This window comes from Pithys albifrons, chromosome 24, assembly GCF_047495875.1.
Source record: "Pithys albifrons albifrons isolate INPA30051 chromosome 24, PitAlb_v1, whole genome shotgun sequence".
Classification (NCBI taxonomy): domain Eukaryota; kingdom Metazoa; phylum Chordata; class Aves; order Passeriformes; family Thamnophilidae; genus Pithys; species Pithys albifrons.
Window position 1 is genome coordinate 3,607,998 of NC_092481.1, and position 17,915 is coordinate 3,625,912.

At 59.4% G+C, this 17,915-nt stretch overlaps 1 protein-coding gene across 1 annotated transcript; it reads left to right on the forward strand.

Moving 5' to 3' along the window:
- Window positions 1-320: 320 nt before the first annotated feature.
- On the forward strand, window positions 321-17,191 carry ASAP3 (ArfGAP with SH3 domain, ankyrin repeat and PH domain 3). Its single transcript, XM_071576794.1, has 26 exons — window positions 321-609; window positions 3,895-3,967; window positions 4,507-4,652; window positions 6,140-6,214; window positions 6,496-6,545; window positions 6,789-6,915; window positions 8,890-8,975; window positions 9,742-9,817; window positions 9,942-10,028; window positions 10,268-10,377; window positions 10,586-10,655; window positions 11,229-11,316; window positions 11,811-11,859; window positions 11,951-12,135; window positions 12,221-12,354; window positions 12,742-12,836; window positions 13,149-13,329; window positions 13,568-13,653; window positions 13,764-13,879; window positions 13,970-14,037; window positions 14,263-14,370; window positions 14,503-14,749; window positions 14,839-15,112; window positions 15,606-15,750; window positions 15,914-16,036; window positions 16,301-17,191. Exons 1-26 carry the CDS (start codon window positions 487-489, stop codon window positions 16,373-16,375), a joined length of 2,997 nt encoding a protein of 998 aa, XP_071432895.1. The 5' UTR covers window positions 321-486; the 3' UTR covers window positions 16,376-17,191.
- Window positions 17,192-17,915: the final 724 nt, after the last annotated feature.

The following is a 17,915-nucleotide window of genomic DNA, read 5'->3' on the forward strand; positions in this document are numbered from 1 at the left end:
GGACAGTGAGTGCAGAGGTTCCCTCCAGCGGGACAAAGAGCCGAGCGCTTTGGGAACTGTCCCTTGCTCAAGGATTGTCCCCTCGGGGCTCAGGAAGGGCAGGGTGGGGGCAGCCTCCAGTTAAACCGCAGTGGATGTTGGGGTGATGTGGGTGCCATGGAGAGCCGGGAGGTGCCGATGCAGCCGGACCCCGGGATTTTCCTTCCTCCCCCGGTGCGGGGGTCGCGTCAGGAGTTTGGGGGGCTCACGGGGCCTCTTCGCCTTTAACGGGCGGGCGGGCGGGGCCGCCTCGTGACGGCGGCGGGGCGGGAGCGGGCGGAGGGACGGAGGGAAGGAGCAGCTCCCGGTGCGGGGCTCCCGGTGCGGGGCGCGGGGCGCTGAGCCGGGCTGAGCCCGCACCCCCGGCGCGCTCCGCAGGGGAGCCCCCCGCGCGCTCCCCGTGCCCCCTGACCCCCTTCCCGGTATCCCCCCGGTGCCCTCCGCACCATGCCCGAGCAGCTCAGCGTGGCCGAGTTCTTGGCCGTGACCGGCGAGGATCTCAGCTCCCCGGCCGCCGCCTTCGCCTCCAAGATGCAGAAATGCCGGGGGGCGATGGGGGCTCTGGAGGAGGTGAGCGGGGCCGGGGGGGCTCGGGGGGTCGGGCTGCGCACCCCGCCTGGGAACACCCCCCGCACCCCGCCTGGGAACACCCCCCGCATCCCGCCTGGAACACTCCCCACACCCCACCTGGGAACAGCCCCCGCATCCACCCCGCTCCCACAGGTGCTGACTCTCGATGCTTGCGCCTCCCTCGGGCTTCTGCTTTTTTGGGGTCCCACTTCACCCCGAGAGCGCGCTGGTCACCCTAAAGAGGGCGCTTTGGACCCCTCGGGTGGAGGGGCTGTTTGCACCCTCCGAGCAGCCCCAGCATGTGTTTTTTGGAGGGCAGAGCCTGTAGAAATGGGCAAAAAGCTTCTTTAAAGCTCCACGTGCCCCCCGAGGCTGGGACATCCCCTCCATCGCCCCGGAGCCAGAGCGTCCCCCGGCATCCTTGAGACGAGAGTATCCCCGCTATTCCAAGGGCATTCCCCCCTGCCCCTGCCGGGAACCAGGGCATCCCTCTTTTCGCCTCGGAATCAGGGCACGCCCACCCTGCCAGGGGCCAGGGCATCCCCCCAGCGCATCAGCCCCACATCTCCATCCACCATGGAGCTCCTGTGCTGGAGTCAGCCCCGATGGAACTTGGGGGGCTCCCCTGAGATTAAAGCCAGGGGAGTATTTTTAGCCTCCCCCCAAAATCGCCGGCAGCATTTGTGGGAAGGCTGGAGGTGGCGGGGGATGCATTAATCCCCCTTCTCCCGCCTGGGATAAAGGCGGTTTCCAGCTGGTCCTGTGGCTTTTGCCAGCTCCTCTTAGCGAAGGAATGGCTTTGAAGGAGAGCCAGGGCTGGCGGGGAGCGGGGGGCCCCAGGTGCCGGGGCTGTTGGGATCCCTGGAGGCAGCGGGATGGGCGTCCCGGGGCTGGAAATCTGTGGACACACCATGGAGCATCCTAGTCCCTGCCGGCACATGCTGGTCCCTGCCATGGATCTCGCTCTCAGCTGGGAAGGGGGAGGCAACTCCTGCCTGGAGGGAGCAGCAGGAATTTTTTTGGCTGCTTGGAGAGGCTGCGGTTGAAAGGGATGGGGATGAGGGGAGAGGCGTCTCCCAGGAATGGCAGGGGGGCCCTGTGGGATTGGGTTAGTAAAGCTCCAGTGAGCGTGAGAGAGCTGGGAATCATGACTGGTGTCGTGTGCCATGGGGGGAATGGGGCTGAGCCCCCCATCCCACTGGAGACTGCAGGAGGGGACCAAACCCCAGCCTGGCCTTTGGCACCCCCATGCCCCAGCTTGAGAGGAAAAGGCAAATCCAATCACACCAGCCCCACGCCACCCTCAGAGCTCTGGCATATGAGCTCCCAGTTTATCCAGGCCAGCACCACATCCAGCTCCCAGCCTGGCAGTTTGTCACCCTGGCACCCGCGGCGGCTCCTTCGCCGGGCGGCACGAGCTGGTGCCAGGGGGGATGCAGAAGAATGACCCCCATTGAGCATCCCGACCGGGTTCCCCAGGCTGTGAGCCCGGCTGGCTGTGAGAAGGGCGTGGATTCATCCCTTCCTCCATCCCACAGGGAATCCCTCCTGCTCCAGTCCCCGTTGTGCCGATGTCCTCAGCTGCCCTATGACCCAGAGACCTTGAGTTGGGCCAGGGGGTGGTGGGTGCTCTGAGGGGCTCCAGACATCTCTGCTCCCTGTTCCAGAGGGTTGTCCCTTTGCAGCCAAGGCCCGTATTCCCAGCAGCCAGCCCGGTACATCAGGGTTGCCAGCGCTGCCTGGGATGGGGCAGCACTATGAAATTATTTCCTCTGCATTTACCACCCCAGTGCCAGGCTCTGTTTGCCCTGTCTCCACCAGTGCACTCATGGACCCTTCCCAAAAGCCTCGTGTCCTTCCCTGGATGAGCCCTGCTCCACATGAGCCCCACATTCAGCCTCCTGCAGCTGTGAGCTGGCACCAGGATGAGCTGCTACATCCTGGATGCTCGGAGCTGTTTCTTCCCCTGTTTGTCTGGTGATGCATCCAGAGCATCTCGTGCTGCCTCAGTTTCCCCTTCCTGAGACTGTGCCAGGTTTGCAAGCCTGAGGCATCTAGGCATCCAGCCATGGCTTCCCCCCTGAGGCAGGGAATACCTCTGCTCTGGAGAGCTTGGCGTGCCTGGATTTGGTGCACAGAGGGGCCACGGGGGGCTTTGGTGCATCCCAACATCCTCCCCATTATAGTAGGTGCATTGCAAGACTCCTCTGAGTGGGGGATTTGGCTCCCAGCTCAGCTCCAGTTCCCTCCCAGCTGGCTCTTCCTGGCCAAAGCTCATCCACAGCATCCCATCCAGCCAGGAGGGCCTGGGAGAGCAGCACTGCAGCCAGGCTGACCCTGCTGTCAGGAAATCAGCCTTGACATCAGCCCCAAAACCTTCGGCAGAGCTTGAGCAGAGAGAGAGCCTCTTTATTGTAATTCCTCCGCGGTTTCATCCCTCGCCCTTCTTGCTGTTCACGCCCTCTAAATATTTCCAGTCTGTTATCATGGCTCTGGTACCTGCAGCCAAGCCAGCCTTAACCCTTTCCTGTTTGTGGGCCAGCGTGTGTTTGGTGATGATGCTGCAGCCCCTTGGCTTGGGGTTGAGTTGGGGTTGAGTTTGCCATGGTGCTTGGGGGGCAAAGGGGGGTTGTCTGCGTAGGGAGGGATGGGGGGACCAGGCTGAGGGTGGGGAGGGCTCTAAACCAGTGAAGGATATGGCTGATGGGGCTACAGGAAGGCTCAGAGTGCTGGGGGCCACAGGCAAGACCCTGCATGAGCTCAGGGCAGGCAGGGGGTTGTGGAAAGCCACATCCCTGGTTGTGGGGTTGTTGTGGTTTACACACAACTGGCATGGGGGTTTATGGGATTTAGGTCCCCATCAGTGGGAAGTGAGTCCTGGTTTTGGTTCTGTGGCATCCTCTTGTCCTGAGTCTGGTCCTGAGCCGTGGGGATGGGCTGATGTGCTACATGATGCTTCATCTCCTCCTTGGTTGAAACAGCCCCTGCAACAGACAGGGAGGCATTTTCTGTGGTTGCTGGAAGCTCCAAAGAGCCTCTCACCCCCTGCTACTGTTTTGCTCAAACCCTCCTCTCCGGGGACAGCCAAAGCCCTGCCTGGCAGCAAAGCCACAGGGTGCACATCCCCAGGATGCCTCCAGCTCCTTTCCCAGCCCTGGGAGCTTGGATCCTGCCCCACACATCTGCATGGCAGAGCTGCAGCCTTTCCAAGGGCCAGCTGGGCTGGGGGAGCGGCGGCCGCGCTTGGTAACGAGCTCCGTTTGTTTTCTCTCTTCACTTTCGCAGAGCCTGGATGGGGACCAAGCTGTGCTCCAGAGGATCAGGAAATATGTGAAAGCCATTCACATCTCTGGGCTCAGTGAGTTGGGCTTTGAGAAGTGATGGGGACGGTGGGGTCAGTGGGGGCTGTGACAGTCCCATCCCCTGCCAGTGCTGGTCATGGCAGACAGTGAGGTGACCACACGTGGTGGCCAGCCTGGGGGCACTTGGGCCCCTGGCAACATGCTAAGGTGCCAGAAATTGTCTTGAAACAATATAAAAATTGAAATTGAGATCCTAAGGAAGGTTGTTTTGGACATACCAGTGCTGTCCTGCTGCAGGATCAGCCCAGCTTTGCTGTGGAGGGATGGGGAGATGAGTGCTGGGTGCTGGTGGCACCTCATGATGTGACTTGGCAACATGATAAGGTGCCAAAAACTGCTTGAAATATGTATAAAAAGGGAAATGGAGTACACTGGGGAGGTTGTTTTGGACACACCACATCCTGCAGCAGGACCAGCCCAGCTCTGCCATGGAGGGATGGGTAGATGGGTGTGGGTGGGACCTCACAGTGTGACCGTGACATGTCAGGGTGCTGCAGGGCCACCCCATGTCCCTCTCTGGTGTCTCCCTATACAGCTCATGTGGAGAACGAGGAGCAGTACAGCGAGGCCCTGGAGAACTTTGGCAACAACCATCTCTCCCAGAACAACCACGAGCTCTCCACTGGTTTCCTCAACCTGGCTGTCTTCACCCGCGAGGTCACCGCGCTCTTCAAGAACCTGGTGAGCCACCCCAAATCCATCTGGATTTGGAAACACTCCTCCCCAGTGCAGCCCCCCTCCTCCCAGTGTCATGCAGCAATCCCCTCCTCCCATCCTGCGGCTCGGGGACACATTCCCAGTGCTCCCAGACCATCTGATACCCTCATTACTGGATTTACAGCTCATTCCCAGCTCCCTGGGGCCATCGACCCTGGGATCCAATGGGCAGCTGGTGCTGCTATTTTCATTTTTCCCCTTTTTTCTTTCTTTCTGTGTTTTTTTTCCCTCACATCAATTGCATCTCTGATCTTGCTTGCCAAGAGTAAATCAAAGCCACGCCGGGCTGTGCAGTGGGGCCGTGGGGAGCAGGCAGAGACGGCTGTGAGCCGAGCCAGCACTGCCTTCCCCACCTTGGGAATGGCTCCGCTGGAAAACTCAGTTCCTGGACGGATCTGGATCTTTGCATACCCAGCAGCAAAGCCCCATGTGGCTCCCTCTCTGTTCCCTTTCGAATCCCCCTCTCCAAGGAGGGATTTTGGGCCCTGGCTCTGCTTAAGGAGGAGATTGATTTCTGCTGCCCTTCCCCCAGCAAGAATTTCAGATTTTTGGCGTCTCCTCTCCCAGTTTCCCCAATCTGGGCCTCCCTGCTCCTCCCCTTCCCCATCCCAGCTGTCCCAGCCCACCCAGACCCCTGTGCTTCAGTGGGGCTCCGCAGAACTTGTCCTGGTGGAGGAGTCAGACCAGTTTGGGGGGCCCCCACCTCCTTTCCCATGTGCTGCCGAGCTCAGTTATGTGCCAGGACCCTCAAGCACATCCCAAAAGCTGTGTTTCCCCTCCTCCTGGAATCTCCCTGGAACTGTCAGAAGTGGGGTGCCCTTTTCTGCCCTGTTTGGGGCTGCTCCTGTGCCCCAGGGTTGAGTTTCTCCCCAGGGGACCAAAAGCCTTTAGAAGGAATCTGGGTGCAGCAGGGAGGTCTCATGTGGGTGCTGGAGCTGCTCTCACAGCTCTCAAGTGGGATGCACAGAGGGATGCCAGGACTGGAGTGGGCTCCTGTGTCCCCACCAAGGACCCTGCCTGGCACTGCTGGGGGTGGTGGTGGGTGAGCTGCTGTCCCCAAACCACAGGAAAGGAGGACATTTTGGGAAGCCCCTTTGGCACTGGGGTGCTCTTTGCATCACAGGGCCATGGAGGGGCTGGTGGCATTCCTGGGTGTGGGGACTGGGGACAGGGCTGAGGTGTTGATGGGGGGGGAACAGTTTTGGTTTTGGCAGCCTCGGTGCTGATGTGGTTTGTGGGAAGGGCCCTGCGTCAGACATCTTGCAGCCAGCTCCAGCAAGCCCCAGCCTGCCCCGTGCCTGGATCCTGGATCCAGCCCTGCTTCCAGCCTCTTTAACCCTTCCTGGGGCAGCCATGGAGCTGGGGGGAGGTCCCTGGCACCGGGAAGGACCTGGGGCTGCACCTCCCCGACCTGCCCCTCCATGGGGTAACCCCATCTCTGCCTTTTGCAGGTGCAGAACCTGAACAACATCGTGTCCTTCCCCCTGGACAGCCTGCTGAAGGGGCAGCTGAGGGATGGCCGCCTGGTGAGTCCCCCCAGCCCTGTCCCAGGGTCACCCATTTGGGGATGTACTGCAGTGAGACCCTTGGTATGGACACAGCTCGTGCCCATGGGCAGAAGGAAGTTGTTGGGGCTGGAAAGGAGCAGTGAGGGTTGGGGGTGATGGCAGCAAGTGGTGAAGACCCAGTGGGGACATCCCTTGTCCCCAAGGGGTGCAGTGATGCAGAGCAAAGGCCTCGGCTGCTTTGATGCCACCAGCTCTTTCACCTTCCCTGACAGCTGCCCCTGCTCTCTCCTTTGCCACAGGACTCCAAGAAGCAGATTGAAAAGGCCTGGAAGGATTATGAGACCAAAGTGTAAGGAACATGCTGCCTCCAGCAAAATCCACCTAATTCTGCTCTGCACAAAGATGTTTTGTGCCCTGGCTGGAGCCAGGCACTGATGGTGCCAGTTTGCCATTGGGAAGGCTCTGGTTGAGCCTTTCCCAAAGGGAAAAGAGACAGGGAGACGGGCTGGAGATGTTTCTCCTGATCCCATCCCAGCATGGGACGCCCCTCAGAGCAGGGGTGTGTGCAGCTCACCACCATCCCCTTGCACAGGGGGAAGATGGAGAAGGAGAAGGAGCGATCCCGCCTGGCCGGGGTCATCCCGGCCGAGCCGGCGGCCGCGGAGGTGGCCGAGGACATGCAGAAGGAGCGGCGGCTCTTCCAGCTCCACATGTGTGAGGTAAGGGCTGTGCTGGGGGGCACAGGGACTGTTCATCGCTGGGGGGACACGGGACATTGCTCTGCTAAAGCTGTGTGGGAACATCAGAGCCTGTCCCCATCCCCACCGCCAAAATAGCCCCATATGGGTGATCTGTGGGACCCTTGGCTGTCCCCATCCCGTTGTGTCCCTACATGGTCCTGGCTCAGGGATCCTCATCCCATCCCCAAATTGGGGTCCCTGTGGGATGCAACTTCCAACAGCATCCATGGCACCCCATGAGGGTGACCTCTCGCTGCAGTGAGGCACCTGTGGTGCCACCCATGTCCTCCCAGCCCAGCTCCTACCCCTTCACTGGGTGTGGCATTTGGGGCAAAAAATGAGCTGTTGGGCTAACATCCCTGAGCCTGGCTTTGTGGTTTTGCCCTGTCCTCAAAACTGCTCCTGGTTTTGGTTAGAGGGGCTCACAAGTCACCCCAGATCCTCGTGCCAGTCCCAAATCCTGGCAATCTCTGCTCAGAAGATGAGATGGGAGCAGGTGAAGGATGGAAACCTAATTTTGGACCCCCTCAGCAAGGAGGAGCCCACGTGTTCTGGCTCCAGACACTCAGCAGCCCCATAAACCTCCCGAGGGTGACACAGAGCAGGGAACAAATCCCCAGTGAGTTGTTCCAGGTCTCTCCCATGTTCTTGAGGGCCAGAGCCTGGTGCTGCCCTGTGTCCCTCCCAGCAAAGGGCAGGGGGTTGTGGGGAGGAGGCTGTGCCCGCTGGGGAGCTGGGACCGGGCCAGATGAGTCACTCCCTTGAATAGCTCCAGTGTGGGATGGATAAATAACAGCACATGGAGAGGCGGCGGGAGCTGGAGCCGGGCACGGCGGCTGCGTGTGAGCCGGGCACGGGCACGTGAGAGCTGCTGCTGGCCCTGGAAATATGGGGGCAGCTCTTCTGGGAGGCATGTGGGGCACGTGGGTTTATAGGGAAGTGGGTATGCTGCTTCCTGGGAGTCGGAACATAGTCCTGTTCCACCCCATGGGGTGGTTGTGTCTCCCCATCGTGGGCCATCTGACACTCCCTGGGCTGTGGGTGCAGCTGGATCAGGACCCAGGGGTGCTGGAAGCATCCCTTTGCACCCCTGGGTGTGGGTGGCAAGGCAGGGACATCCCATGGGAGCCGGGCATGTGTGGCCTTTTCCAGGTGGGACTTGGTTCAGGGAATGCAATCTCAGCATCTCCAGCTTGCACAGCAAAGTTTAACAACCCTCCCCAGCCCAGTGACCCCTCAGGGTGTTCAGAGTGTCCAGGGCACCGGGACACTCCATTCCAGAGCCTCTCTTCCACCATGGAAAGCCCCTGGAGCCCAGGGCTGCCTTCCCTCCGCCTCACCTCCTGTTCAGAACCATTCTAGCAGCTGGAGAGGAGCTTGCAGGGGGAAAATCTCTTCCCCCTCCTTATTTTGCTCAGGGTGAGTGAGACTCTGGGTCTTCCTTCCCTGCCTGCAGCTGATGGATGGGTTTGATGCACGGAGCTGAAATTCCCCATCCCATGGGACACCTCTGCAGACCTCCAGGGCTGCTGTGCTGCAGGTGCTCACTGCTTGGAATCTGATCTTTTGGGAATAAAAGGGTCATATCTTAAAAAACATTTGGGCTTTTTTTTTTTTCTTCACAAGCTGCCTTGAGTTTTGGTTACTTATTAACTCCAGAAGTAATGAGCAGCAGGAGAAGCGTGCTTGGCTGGAAACCCTGGAGGCCTCAGTCCTTGAACTTTCCAGGTCTTGGAGGACTTCCAGGGCCAGGTTTTTTGAGGGTGGTCCCCAGTGAGCTGCCTTCAAATCCAACATCATGAGTCGACTCCTTGAAGCCCAGCCAGTGTTTTAATCCTCCTCCCTGTGCCGGGAAGGGAAGCGAGGGCTGGGCAGGCTCTTGCTCTTTCCTCTGGGGTATTTTCAGCTGGTCCTTGTCTCCATCACCTAATGGGGTGTCTTCTCCTCCTCCAGTACCTGCTGAAAGCCAGTGAGTCTCAGATGAAACAGGGACCAGATTTCCTGCAGAGCCTCATCAAGTTTTTCCATGCTCAGCACAAGTAGGTGCCTCCTGGGTCTGGGTGGTTCATCCCTGGGGCCTGTTGTCATCCTTAGGGGGTCTCATGGGATTCTGGGGGCTCCTTTTGTCATCCCAGATCCATAAAGCTGTTGGTGAAAGTGTTGGGCACAGCCAGTCACTCTCTGGTTGTATCTGCAAGGTTGAAACGTGCTTTGTTGGCTTGAGGAGCTGTAAACGTGTCCATGGGGCTGGGGAAGGGGGTTGGCTCGGGATAGATCCGATTATTTGGTTTCCTGGATAGATTTCCAGGGATGAGTTCAGCTGAGCTGCTCCAACATCAGCCATGGGGCTCATAATGAGGGGGTTTGGAGCAAGGATGAGCATCCCCTTGCCTTTCCCTTTGCTCCATGAGACTGGAGTGGGTGTCATCATCTCCTCCAGCTATCCAGCAGGGAAACTGAGGCAGAGAGGGACAGTCCTGCTGGATAAAGGGGTGTCCTTGGCTGGAGCTGTGACCCCAGAGATCCCCTGGACGTGGCCTTTGGCAGTGCTGCTCCCCAGTGCTGGGATTGAACAATCCTGCATCCCAAACACCCCAAATATTTGGGGTATCCAGACTCTGTGGGCTGGGCTGAGCCTTTGCTGGGCTCTCTCCAGATCCCACGAGCCAGGGAACCACAAAGCAAGAGCAGCTTCTCAGGGAGGGGGTTGCCGTGATCTCCAGCCACATTTTCTCTCAAAAAAACCCTCTTTTTTCCCCTCCATCCTCCCCGTCTGCATCTTAATCACCCTCAACAAATGCCCAGTTTCTTCCAAGATGGCTGGAAGGCTGCCCAGAACCTCTACCCCTTCATTGAGAAGCTGGCTGTGTCCCTGCACGCGGTGAGTCCCACACGCTGCCATCCATCCAGGCGTGTCCCCTGGGATGCCACCCCCCCGTCCCTGTGCCAGCCCCTGAGAACGCCCCTGCTCAGCACAGCAGTGAGAGCAGCTCCTCCCTTTCCAGCTCCACCAAGCACAGGAGGAGGAGGTGAAGCAGCTCACGCAGACCCGCGATTCCCTCCGCAGCATCCTGCAGCTGGAAAACAAGGAGGTGAGAGCCCCAGGACTGGGAGGGTCCTGGGTACCCTGGGGTTAGGCTGGGGATGGGGAGAACCTGGGGACCAAAGTAAACATCCATGGGAGCAGAGCAGGAGACCTGGAGGATGTTTGGATGCTTGGAGGGCACGGGGGTCTCTGGCATCCTGCTGGACACTGCACACATAAGAATGAGATCACTTGGAGCAGCCACCCCTGCACCTCTCACTTTGCTTTTTAACTGCCTTTTTCCAGGAAAACCTGAGCAGGAAGAACTCTGGCAGTGGCTACAGCATCCACCAGCACCAAGGGAACAAGCAGTACGGCACAGAGAAGTCAGGATTCCTGTACAAGAAGAGTGATGGGTAAGGATGGGTGTTTTCTCAGCTCCATCCCAGTGTTTTTGATGCCCATAGGATCCCCATGTGGGCTCAGCAGGACATTCTGTGCTCTGTGAGTTGCAGGAAGCACAACCCCACATGACCGTGCTGAGGGCTGGTGTGAGAAGTTTGGGGTGTGGATGTGGGTGCTCAGGGCTGTGCAATCCTCACTCTTCCTCTTCCTCCTCCTCAGGATCCGCAAAGTGTGGCAGAAGAGGAAGTGTGGTGTGAAATACGGCTGCCTGACCATCTCCCACAGCACGGTGAGGAGCAGGGGGTGCAGCCCTGAGCCTTCCTTGTGCTCCTTTTGAGCCTCGGAGTCTGTTGGATTTCAGATTTAGTTTTGCCCAAACTGGTCTCAAATCTGCCTGGCTTAAAATTTAACACAAGATGGGACTGGAAAGTCTAAGGGTGGGTCACCTGTGTCTGACAAGTGTCCCTGAGAGGGAAAGGTGGGTTTGGTTGGGGCAGAGAGTTGGGCAATGAGGGTCCAGACAAGCCCAAAGGGGCCAGGGCAGTTTGGCAGGAGGTGCTTCCCCCTGGCGTTGGAGGCTGGAAACTGCAACAGGGACAGAGGATGTGGGTCAGGGACATCTTGGAGCCCTGTGCTCCTGCAGAGGGTTCCTGTTCTCCCACAGAGGGTTCCTGTTCTCCCGCAGAGGGTTCTTGTGCTCCTGCAAAGGGTCAGACAGGGCCAGACTCACCTGGTTGTTCCAAGAGGAACCATCTGTGGTGGTGGTTGTCCCACCGTCAGAGATGGAGATGCCCAACCCTTGGTGATGCCCATCCCACCCCTTCCTGGTCCTTTAACCCACCTCCACCCTCTCACCCTGCAGATAAACCGTCCCCCTGTCAAGCTGAACCTCCTCACCTGCCAGGTGAGGCCCCACGCCGAGGAGAAGAAGTGCTTCGACCTGGTGACACGTGAGTGCCTGAGGTGGGGTGCGTGTCTGGGGTGGGATGTTTGACCCAAAGGTGGAGGCTGTGGTGGGAGCTCTCCCTTTGTGGTGTGGGTTTTCCCCCTGGAACACCTGGACACCCTCTTTGAACCATTTTAACCCAGCCCTGGGTGCCTCCCTGGCTGTCTGTGGAGGAAGGAGTAAGCTCTCCAAGGAGATCCAGAAAGCTCAGACAAAAAGAGGTTGTGACAGGTCTTAGGTGATGGAGAGTGATGTGCAGTGATTTAGTTTTTAATTAAGCAGCTTCTTTGGAGTGATTTCATCTAATTCTTTCAGTCCTGGGCATCCCTAAATCATAGAATGAGAGAATCACAGAATGGTTTGGCTTGGAAAGGACCTTAAAGACCATGGGCAGGGACACCTTCCACTAACCCAGGTTGCTCCAGCCTGACCTTGAACACTTCCAGGGATGGGCCAGCCACAATTTCTCCCCTTTCCCCCCTCTCCCCATCCCTGCAGACAACAGGACATATCACTTTCAAGCAGAGGACGAGCAGGAGTGTGTTGTGTAAGTGTCACAGCCCATCCCCACTCCTTGAGCTGCCAGATCCTTCTCTGCCTTCCCCATCCTCCTCTTCCTCCTCCTCCCTCGTGCTCAGGTGGGTCTCAGTGCTGCAGAACAGCAAGGATGAAGCCCTGAGCAATGCCTTCAAGGGGGATGTGGGCAGTGGGGCTGCAGCAGGTGCCGGGGTGGACGGCAGCGTCCAGGAACTCACCAGGCTGGTCATCAGCGAGGTGAAGAACATGCCAGGGAACAAACAGTGTTGTGACTGTGGGGCCCCAGGTACGTCAGGGTGTCCCCCCACCCCAGGTGTGGGTCTGGCACCCATAGGGGTCACAGTTGAGCCCCCATGTCCCTCCCACCACAGACCCCACGTGGCTCTCCACCAACCTGGGCATCCTGACGTGCATCGAGTGCTCTGGCATCCATCGGGAGCTGGGGGTGCATTATTCCCGCATCCAGTCCCTCACCCTGGATGTCCTCAGCACCTCCGAGTTGCTGGTAAGTTGCTTCCTGAGCCTGGAGGTCTCGTGGCCACTGGGAATCACCCTCCGTTGCTCCCAGACTTTCTGGAATGTGGAGTTAATTCCTCCTCCTCCTCTTCCTCCATCCCCAGTTCGCTCCAGTGCTCGCAAACTTGCCCCAGTTTCCCCATTATGGTTGTCTGGGCAAGGGGGGACTTTCCAAACCTATTTCCTAAGGAGAGGATGCTGGAACTGCTCCCTCATAAAATTCCTCTGCCATGAAAGAGCATCCCTGGCAGAGATGCTGTGCTGGGAAGGTCCTGGGTAGATTCAGTGGATTCCTTCCCTCTGGGATGGGATCTGGCTGGAGCAGGGTGAGCGTGGCCAGGAGGGCTTGTCTCCCCCCATCTCTCTCTCTCCATAGCTGGCTGTCAGCATCGGGAACACCCGTTTCAACGAGATCATGGAGGCCACACTGCCCACTCAGGACTGTCCCAAGCCCTCGGCTGGCAGTGATATGTGAGTTGGGTGCAGGATGGGGGCTCAGGGTGGGCTGGGAGGAGAAAGAAGAGGAAGAGAAGGAGGAATAGGAATGCATGGTGTGTGGTCTTTGTTCCCATCCTGGTGCCCATCAGCTCTAAGACAGCCCTGGGATGTGAGAATGGAAGATCTTGGTGTCAACACCTGGATTTTGGTGGGGATCTGCACCTCTGTAGAGGCTTTCCCTTGATCCCGAGGCTTCAGGAGGAGGCAGGAGCACAGGCTGCCCCTGGCTGTGGTGGGAACTGGAGGGGTCTGGTCTCCATGCCCAGCCAAGCCCCTCTCCCACAGGGCTGCCCGCAAGGAATACATCGTGGCCAAGTACATGGAGCGACGCTTCGTCCAGAAAAGCAGCCGGGACGATCCCCACCGCCTCTGGGAAGCCATCCGTGCCCGGGACCTCCTGGCCCTGCTCCAGGCCTTTGCCGAGGGGCACGACCTGGCCAAGCCCCTGGCCAGGCCCGAGGGGCAGGTGAGCCCCACACCTGGGAGCATGGGTGGATTTCCTCCCTCTGGGTACCTGTGCTTGGGGTTTTCCCAGGCTTTGGGTGGAGATGTGCCCGTGGGAAGATGAGCATCTTCAGATGCAGCTTCCTTCTCTTCCTTAACTCATGGGAGATGAGCATCCATGGGTCCAGCTCTCCTTTTCCCTCCATCCTGGGGAAGATGAGCATCCTGAGGCTCATCTCCCTTCTCCCATGTCGTGGCAGGACCCAGGTGAGCTGGCACTACACATGGCTGTGCGCCACGCCGACAGGTCCTCCCTGCCCTTGGTGGACTTCATCATCCAGAATGGGTGTGTTCCCAAGTGTTCCCGGTGTTCCCTGCCCACTCCTACATGGCAGGAGTGTGCAGGAGGCCTGTGTGCCCTCGAGCCTTGACTCTCCTGCTGGTGGCCCTGCACAGGGGGACGCTGGACCGGGTGACACAGGACGGGAACACGGCCCTGCACTACAGCGCACTCTACAACCAGCCCAACTGCCTCAAGCTGCTCCTGAAGGGCAAAGCTGCCTTCACCACGGGTATGGGGCTGGGACTGGGGGTGTTTGGGGGTCCCTGGTGGCAGTGGAAAGGCTGTAACCTGAGTTTGTCCCCCTTTGTCCCTTGGGCAGTGAATGCGGCGGGTGAGACGGCTCTGGACGTGGCGAGGAGGCTGAAGCACAGCGAGTGTGAAGAGCTGGTAGGTGGGGTGGAGGGTATGGGGGAGATGCTTGGGATGGGGAGAGGGGACCAAAGCATGTGGGGAGGGCTGGCGTGGAGGTGAGTGGCTGCTGGGGCCTCTCCTCTCTGTGCTGAGACCCCCCTGCCCTTCCCTGTGCTGAAACCCCCCCGACCTTACCTCTGCTGACACCACTCACTTGCCCCCATCCCGAGGACTCCCCTGACCTCCCCATCCATCTGGCAGCTGGAGCAGGCGCAGGCAGGGAAGCTCTCCCTGCAGATCCACGTGGACTACGACTGGGAGCCCCCCTCGGAGTTCCCTTATGACAGCGAGGATGAATTGGAGGAGAAGGTACCTGGGAAGGGGACACCACATCCTGTGAGGGGGAATCCCACATCCCCAGTGAGGGGGCTGGGGGAGTGCAGACCCTTTTTTGGGTCTGGTGGCAGTGGGGCATCCCTGAGTCCACGTGCCTGCCCCCAGGTGAGCCCCCTCCAGCGCTCCTTCAAGGGCACGTCCCCGCTGGCCGCCAGCCCCCCGCCCGCCTGCCCCCAGACCCGCTGGAGCTGCATGGGGGGCATGGACATCACCAACAAGACCTACGAGAGCATCCTGGTGCCCTCCCGCCCCGCGCCCCGCCGGGCACACAGCGAGGAGATCCCCCCGCCTCTGCCTCTCAAAAACCCCACGCGGGGCGGCTCCCGCCCCAGACCCGGCCACAGCCCCACCGGTGAGTCGGGGCGGGGGTTCACCCGCGGTGGGGCTGTGCTTTCACCAGGACACCCATTTATTGTCCCTGCTGTGTGTGTGTCCCCGCAGAGCGCCCCGAGCTGCCCCGGCAGGCGTCCGAGCCCCACTTCTCCGGGCCGGCGGAGGCTCCGGCGCCGCGCAGCCTCCCCTCTGCCAGCAGCACGGGCGCCCTGGATGGCACCCCCGGCACCCGCAGCCCCCCCGAGAGCCGGCGGGCAGCGTACTGGGAGACCCGCTCCGACACCGACACCAGCAGCACCCGGCGGGGCCCAGAGCTGAGCCCCCCGCCCGGGCAGCCCCCGCCGGGCAGCGCAGCCCCCGACATGCCCCCTGTCAAGTTTGGGTAGGGACCCCCCTCCAGGCTGGGGGTGGGCACTGGGGGGTCGGTTTCAATCCTTGCCAAGCCCAAATTGTCCCTGTGGAGCAAAGGGATCCCCACGCCCTGAATTTCCTAAAGGAGTTGGTGTTGCCACTGGGATGCAGAACGGGGTAAGAGCAGCCATGGGGATGATGGGTTGTCCCTGGAAAAGGTGATGCAGATTGTTTGGGGTGACACCAAGATCCCCTGCAAATTGTTATATAAAAATTTTATAATCATATAAATATATATTATATATATATTTATATGTTATAATATTTTTTCTCCCCTTTGGGAAAATGTGCTGGAATGGGCCCACCTGAGGGAGTTTGTGTGCTGGGGTCCCTCTCCATCAGTATCCAGGGGGATGTGGGTGGGACCCTGGTCCCTTGGGTCCCCTGGCAGAGCCCTGACCCCACCAAGACCTCGCAGGAAGGAGGACAGGGAGGGCTGACACTGTCCCCACTGTCCCCCACAGCTCGGAGAGCACCCGCTCGTACCGACGCATCGGTGGCGGGGTGGGCAAGGCAGGGCCAGCCGTGTCCCCCCAGAGCCCTGGTGGCCCCGAGGACCCCACTCTCAGCAAGGTGCCCCCCGTGCCCATGCCCAGGAGATTTGCTCCGGTAGGTGCCACGACTTGGGAGTTGTCACCCTCTGCATCCCCAAGCATCCCAGGTCCCCTTATCCTGGGGTGGCAGAGGGAAGGATCAGGGGTGTCACATCCCTGTACTCCCCTTGGGAGTGACCTTGGGGGGGGTCTGTCACCCCCTTTGCACCTCGTTTCAGGCCAAGGGGAGGCAGAAGCGGGTGAAGGCGGTGGCTGACTGCAAGGGGGACAAGGCCCGGGAGCTGACCTTCTCCAAGGGGGAGGTGATCGTGGTGACACGGGAGGAGGACGAGCAGAGCTGGGTGAGTGTCACCGTGGCATGCACAGGTGCTGGGATCCCAGTTCTGGTCGTTTTTCCCCACTGGGTTCTCCTCTGAAGGAGTGGGGCACGGATGGGGGACCCCTGCCCCGTCTGTGCATGGAGGAGGGCTGGGAAGGCTCCTGCTGTGTCACCACGACTTTGACTCTCTAAATTCCCCTGGGAATTGGGTTGTCAGCCCCAAAGCTTCTCCCATGCCTGAGATGGGACTCCCACCCCTTTGACCCCCCCTTTTCTGCACCCCCAGGTTGGCTTCATTGAAGGCGACGGTTCCCGCACCGGAGTCTTCCCTGCCAGCTTCGTCCACCTCTTGCAAGACTGACCAGGCAGTGTCCCCATTTGTCACTGTCCCCTCGGCGAGGATCAGAGGCAGCTCCCTGCTGGGGGCTCAGCAGAGCCAGACCACGAGGGACATGTGCCCAGGACTGACCACTGCCCTCCAAGGGGGCTCAGAGACCCCCCCTTGGGAATTCCGTCCGTGGATGGCAACACTGGGGAGCTGAGGGGCAGAGAAAGGACTGAGGTTTCTGTGCCAGCCCCTGCTCCTGCTGCTCTCCCCTTCTTCCCATGGGCTCTGCCCATCCCCAGGCCTTTCTCCTCACTCTGCAAGGAACTGGGGATGGGGGAGCTGCACTTGGTGATTTCCCCTGTCCTCTGCCAAGGAGTTGTGCAGGCCCTTCCCCAGCCTGGGGGGAGCAGGGCTGGGGGGCAGCTGTGCCCCCTCAACCTCCCTCTGTACCCCAACTGTGAAGCCTTTGGGATGGGCAAAAATTAGGAGGGGGCTGGAGGGTCTCTAACCCAGACTTGGGGATGCTCCAAATCTTCCCCCAAAACTGGCAGTGAAATGCCATTCCTGATTTGGGGGGGAGGTGGTGGGGGATTGAGGTGGCCCCGTGTCCCTCCCCTGGGGTGGGTGCTGGATCACCGCCCCAGCCCTGGGAGGTCTCTCCAAGGGGATTTTGCTTTATTTTTCTGGGACCAACATCCCCTTGTGCTGATGTCCCTTGGAATGTACCTGCCTCTATACCCCTCCCTGTACCCTCATTCCCTTCTCAATTCTGTGTCGAATGTTTCATCTCAAAAAACAGTCTTTTTTTAATGTTTCCTGTCTGTGATTTCTAATAAACCATCATTTTTGTAAGAATTTGTATGTGTGAGGGCCTGCCCTGGCCATGTCCAGGCTGGTGATGCTGGTGACGTGACCCCAAGGTCAGTGGGGTCTGTGACTGGCTGGTGCCCACTGGAGATGTGGGTTTTGGGGTATTTTGGTACTCTGTGTGTGTCTGGGTGCTCCAGAGAGGAGTTTGGGCACCAGCCACCCCTGGTGGGTGAGGGATCAGGGACAAGTGAGGGTGGCAAGCCTGTTGTCACCCACCCATCCTAACAGCCTGGGGGATTGTCCCCACAGACGTGCCTCCCATTGCTGCCTGCCCAGCCAGTCCTCAGTGGCTCCTTTTTCCCACCACAGACTGGCACACCATGGACTGGGGGCTCAGCAGGGCTGTGCTGGGTTTCAAAGACTGCAGGAGAAACAGAATCATGGAATGCTTTGTGTTGGAAGAGACCTTAAGGATCATCTTATTTCACACCCCCCTGCCATGGACAGGGTCACCTTCTACTAGACTGGGTAGCTCCAAATCCTGTCCAACCTGACCTTGAACACTTCCAGGGGTATTCTCAGTATTGGACTACTCCAATATAGGGAGTTTTACAACAGAGTGGAATGTTGCAATATTTAGGAATCCCACATATATTTGAATATTCCAATATACGGAGCATAAAGACCCCCCACCTCGGCGATCTCGCTGCCGCAGGACACCAACTTTGGGAAGAGCAGAGTTTGCCACACACCACATCCCACC

Bases quoted from the DNA above. Each gene is read 5' to 3' on its own strand.
- ASAP3 (XM_071576794.1), top strand. From the start codon at position 487: ATGCCCGAGCAGCTCAGCGTGGCCGAGTTCTTGGCCGTGACCGGCGAG. The intron at 3,968-4,506 runs GTGAGTTGGGCT...CTCCCTATACAG, and splicing joins CATTCACATCTCTGGGCTCA to CTCATGTGGAGAACGAGGAG. The intron at 10,656-11,228 runs GTGAGGAGCAGG...CTCACCCTGCAG, and splicing joins TGACCATCTCCCACAGCACG to ATAAACCGTCCCCCTGTCAA.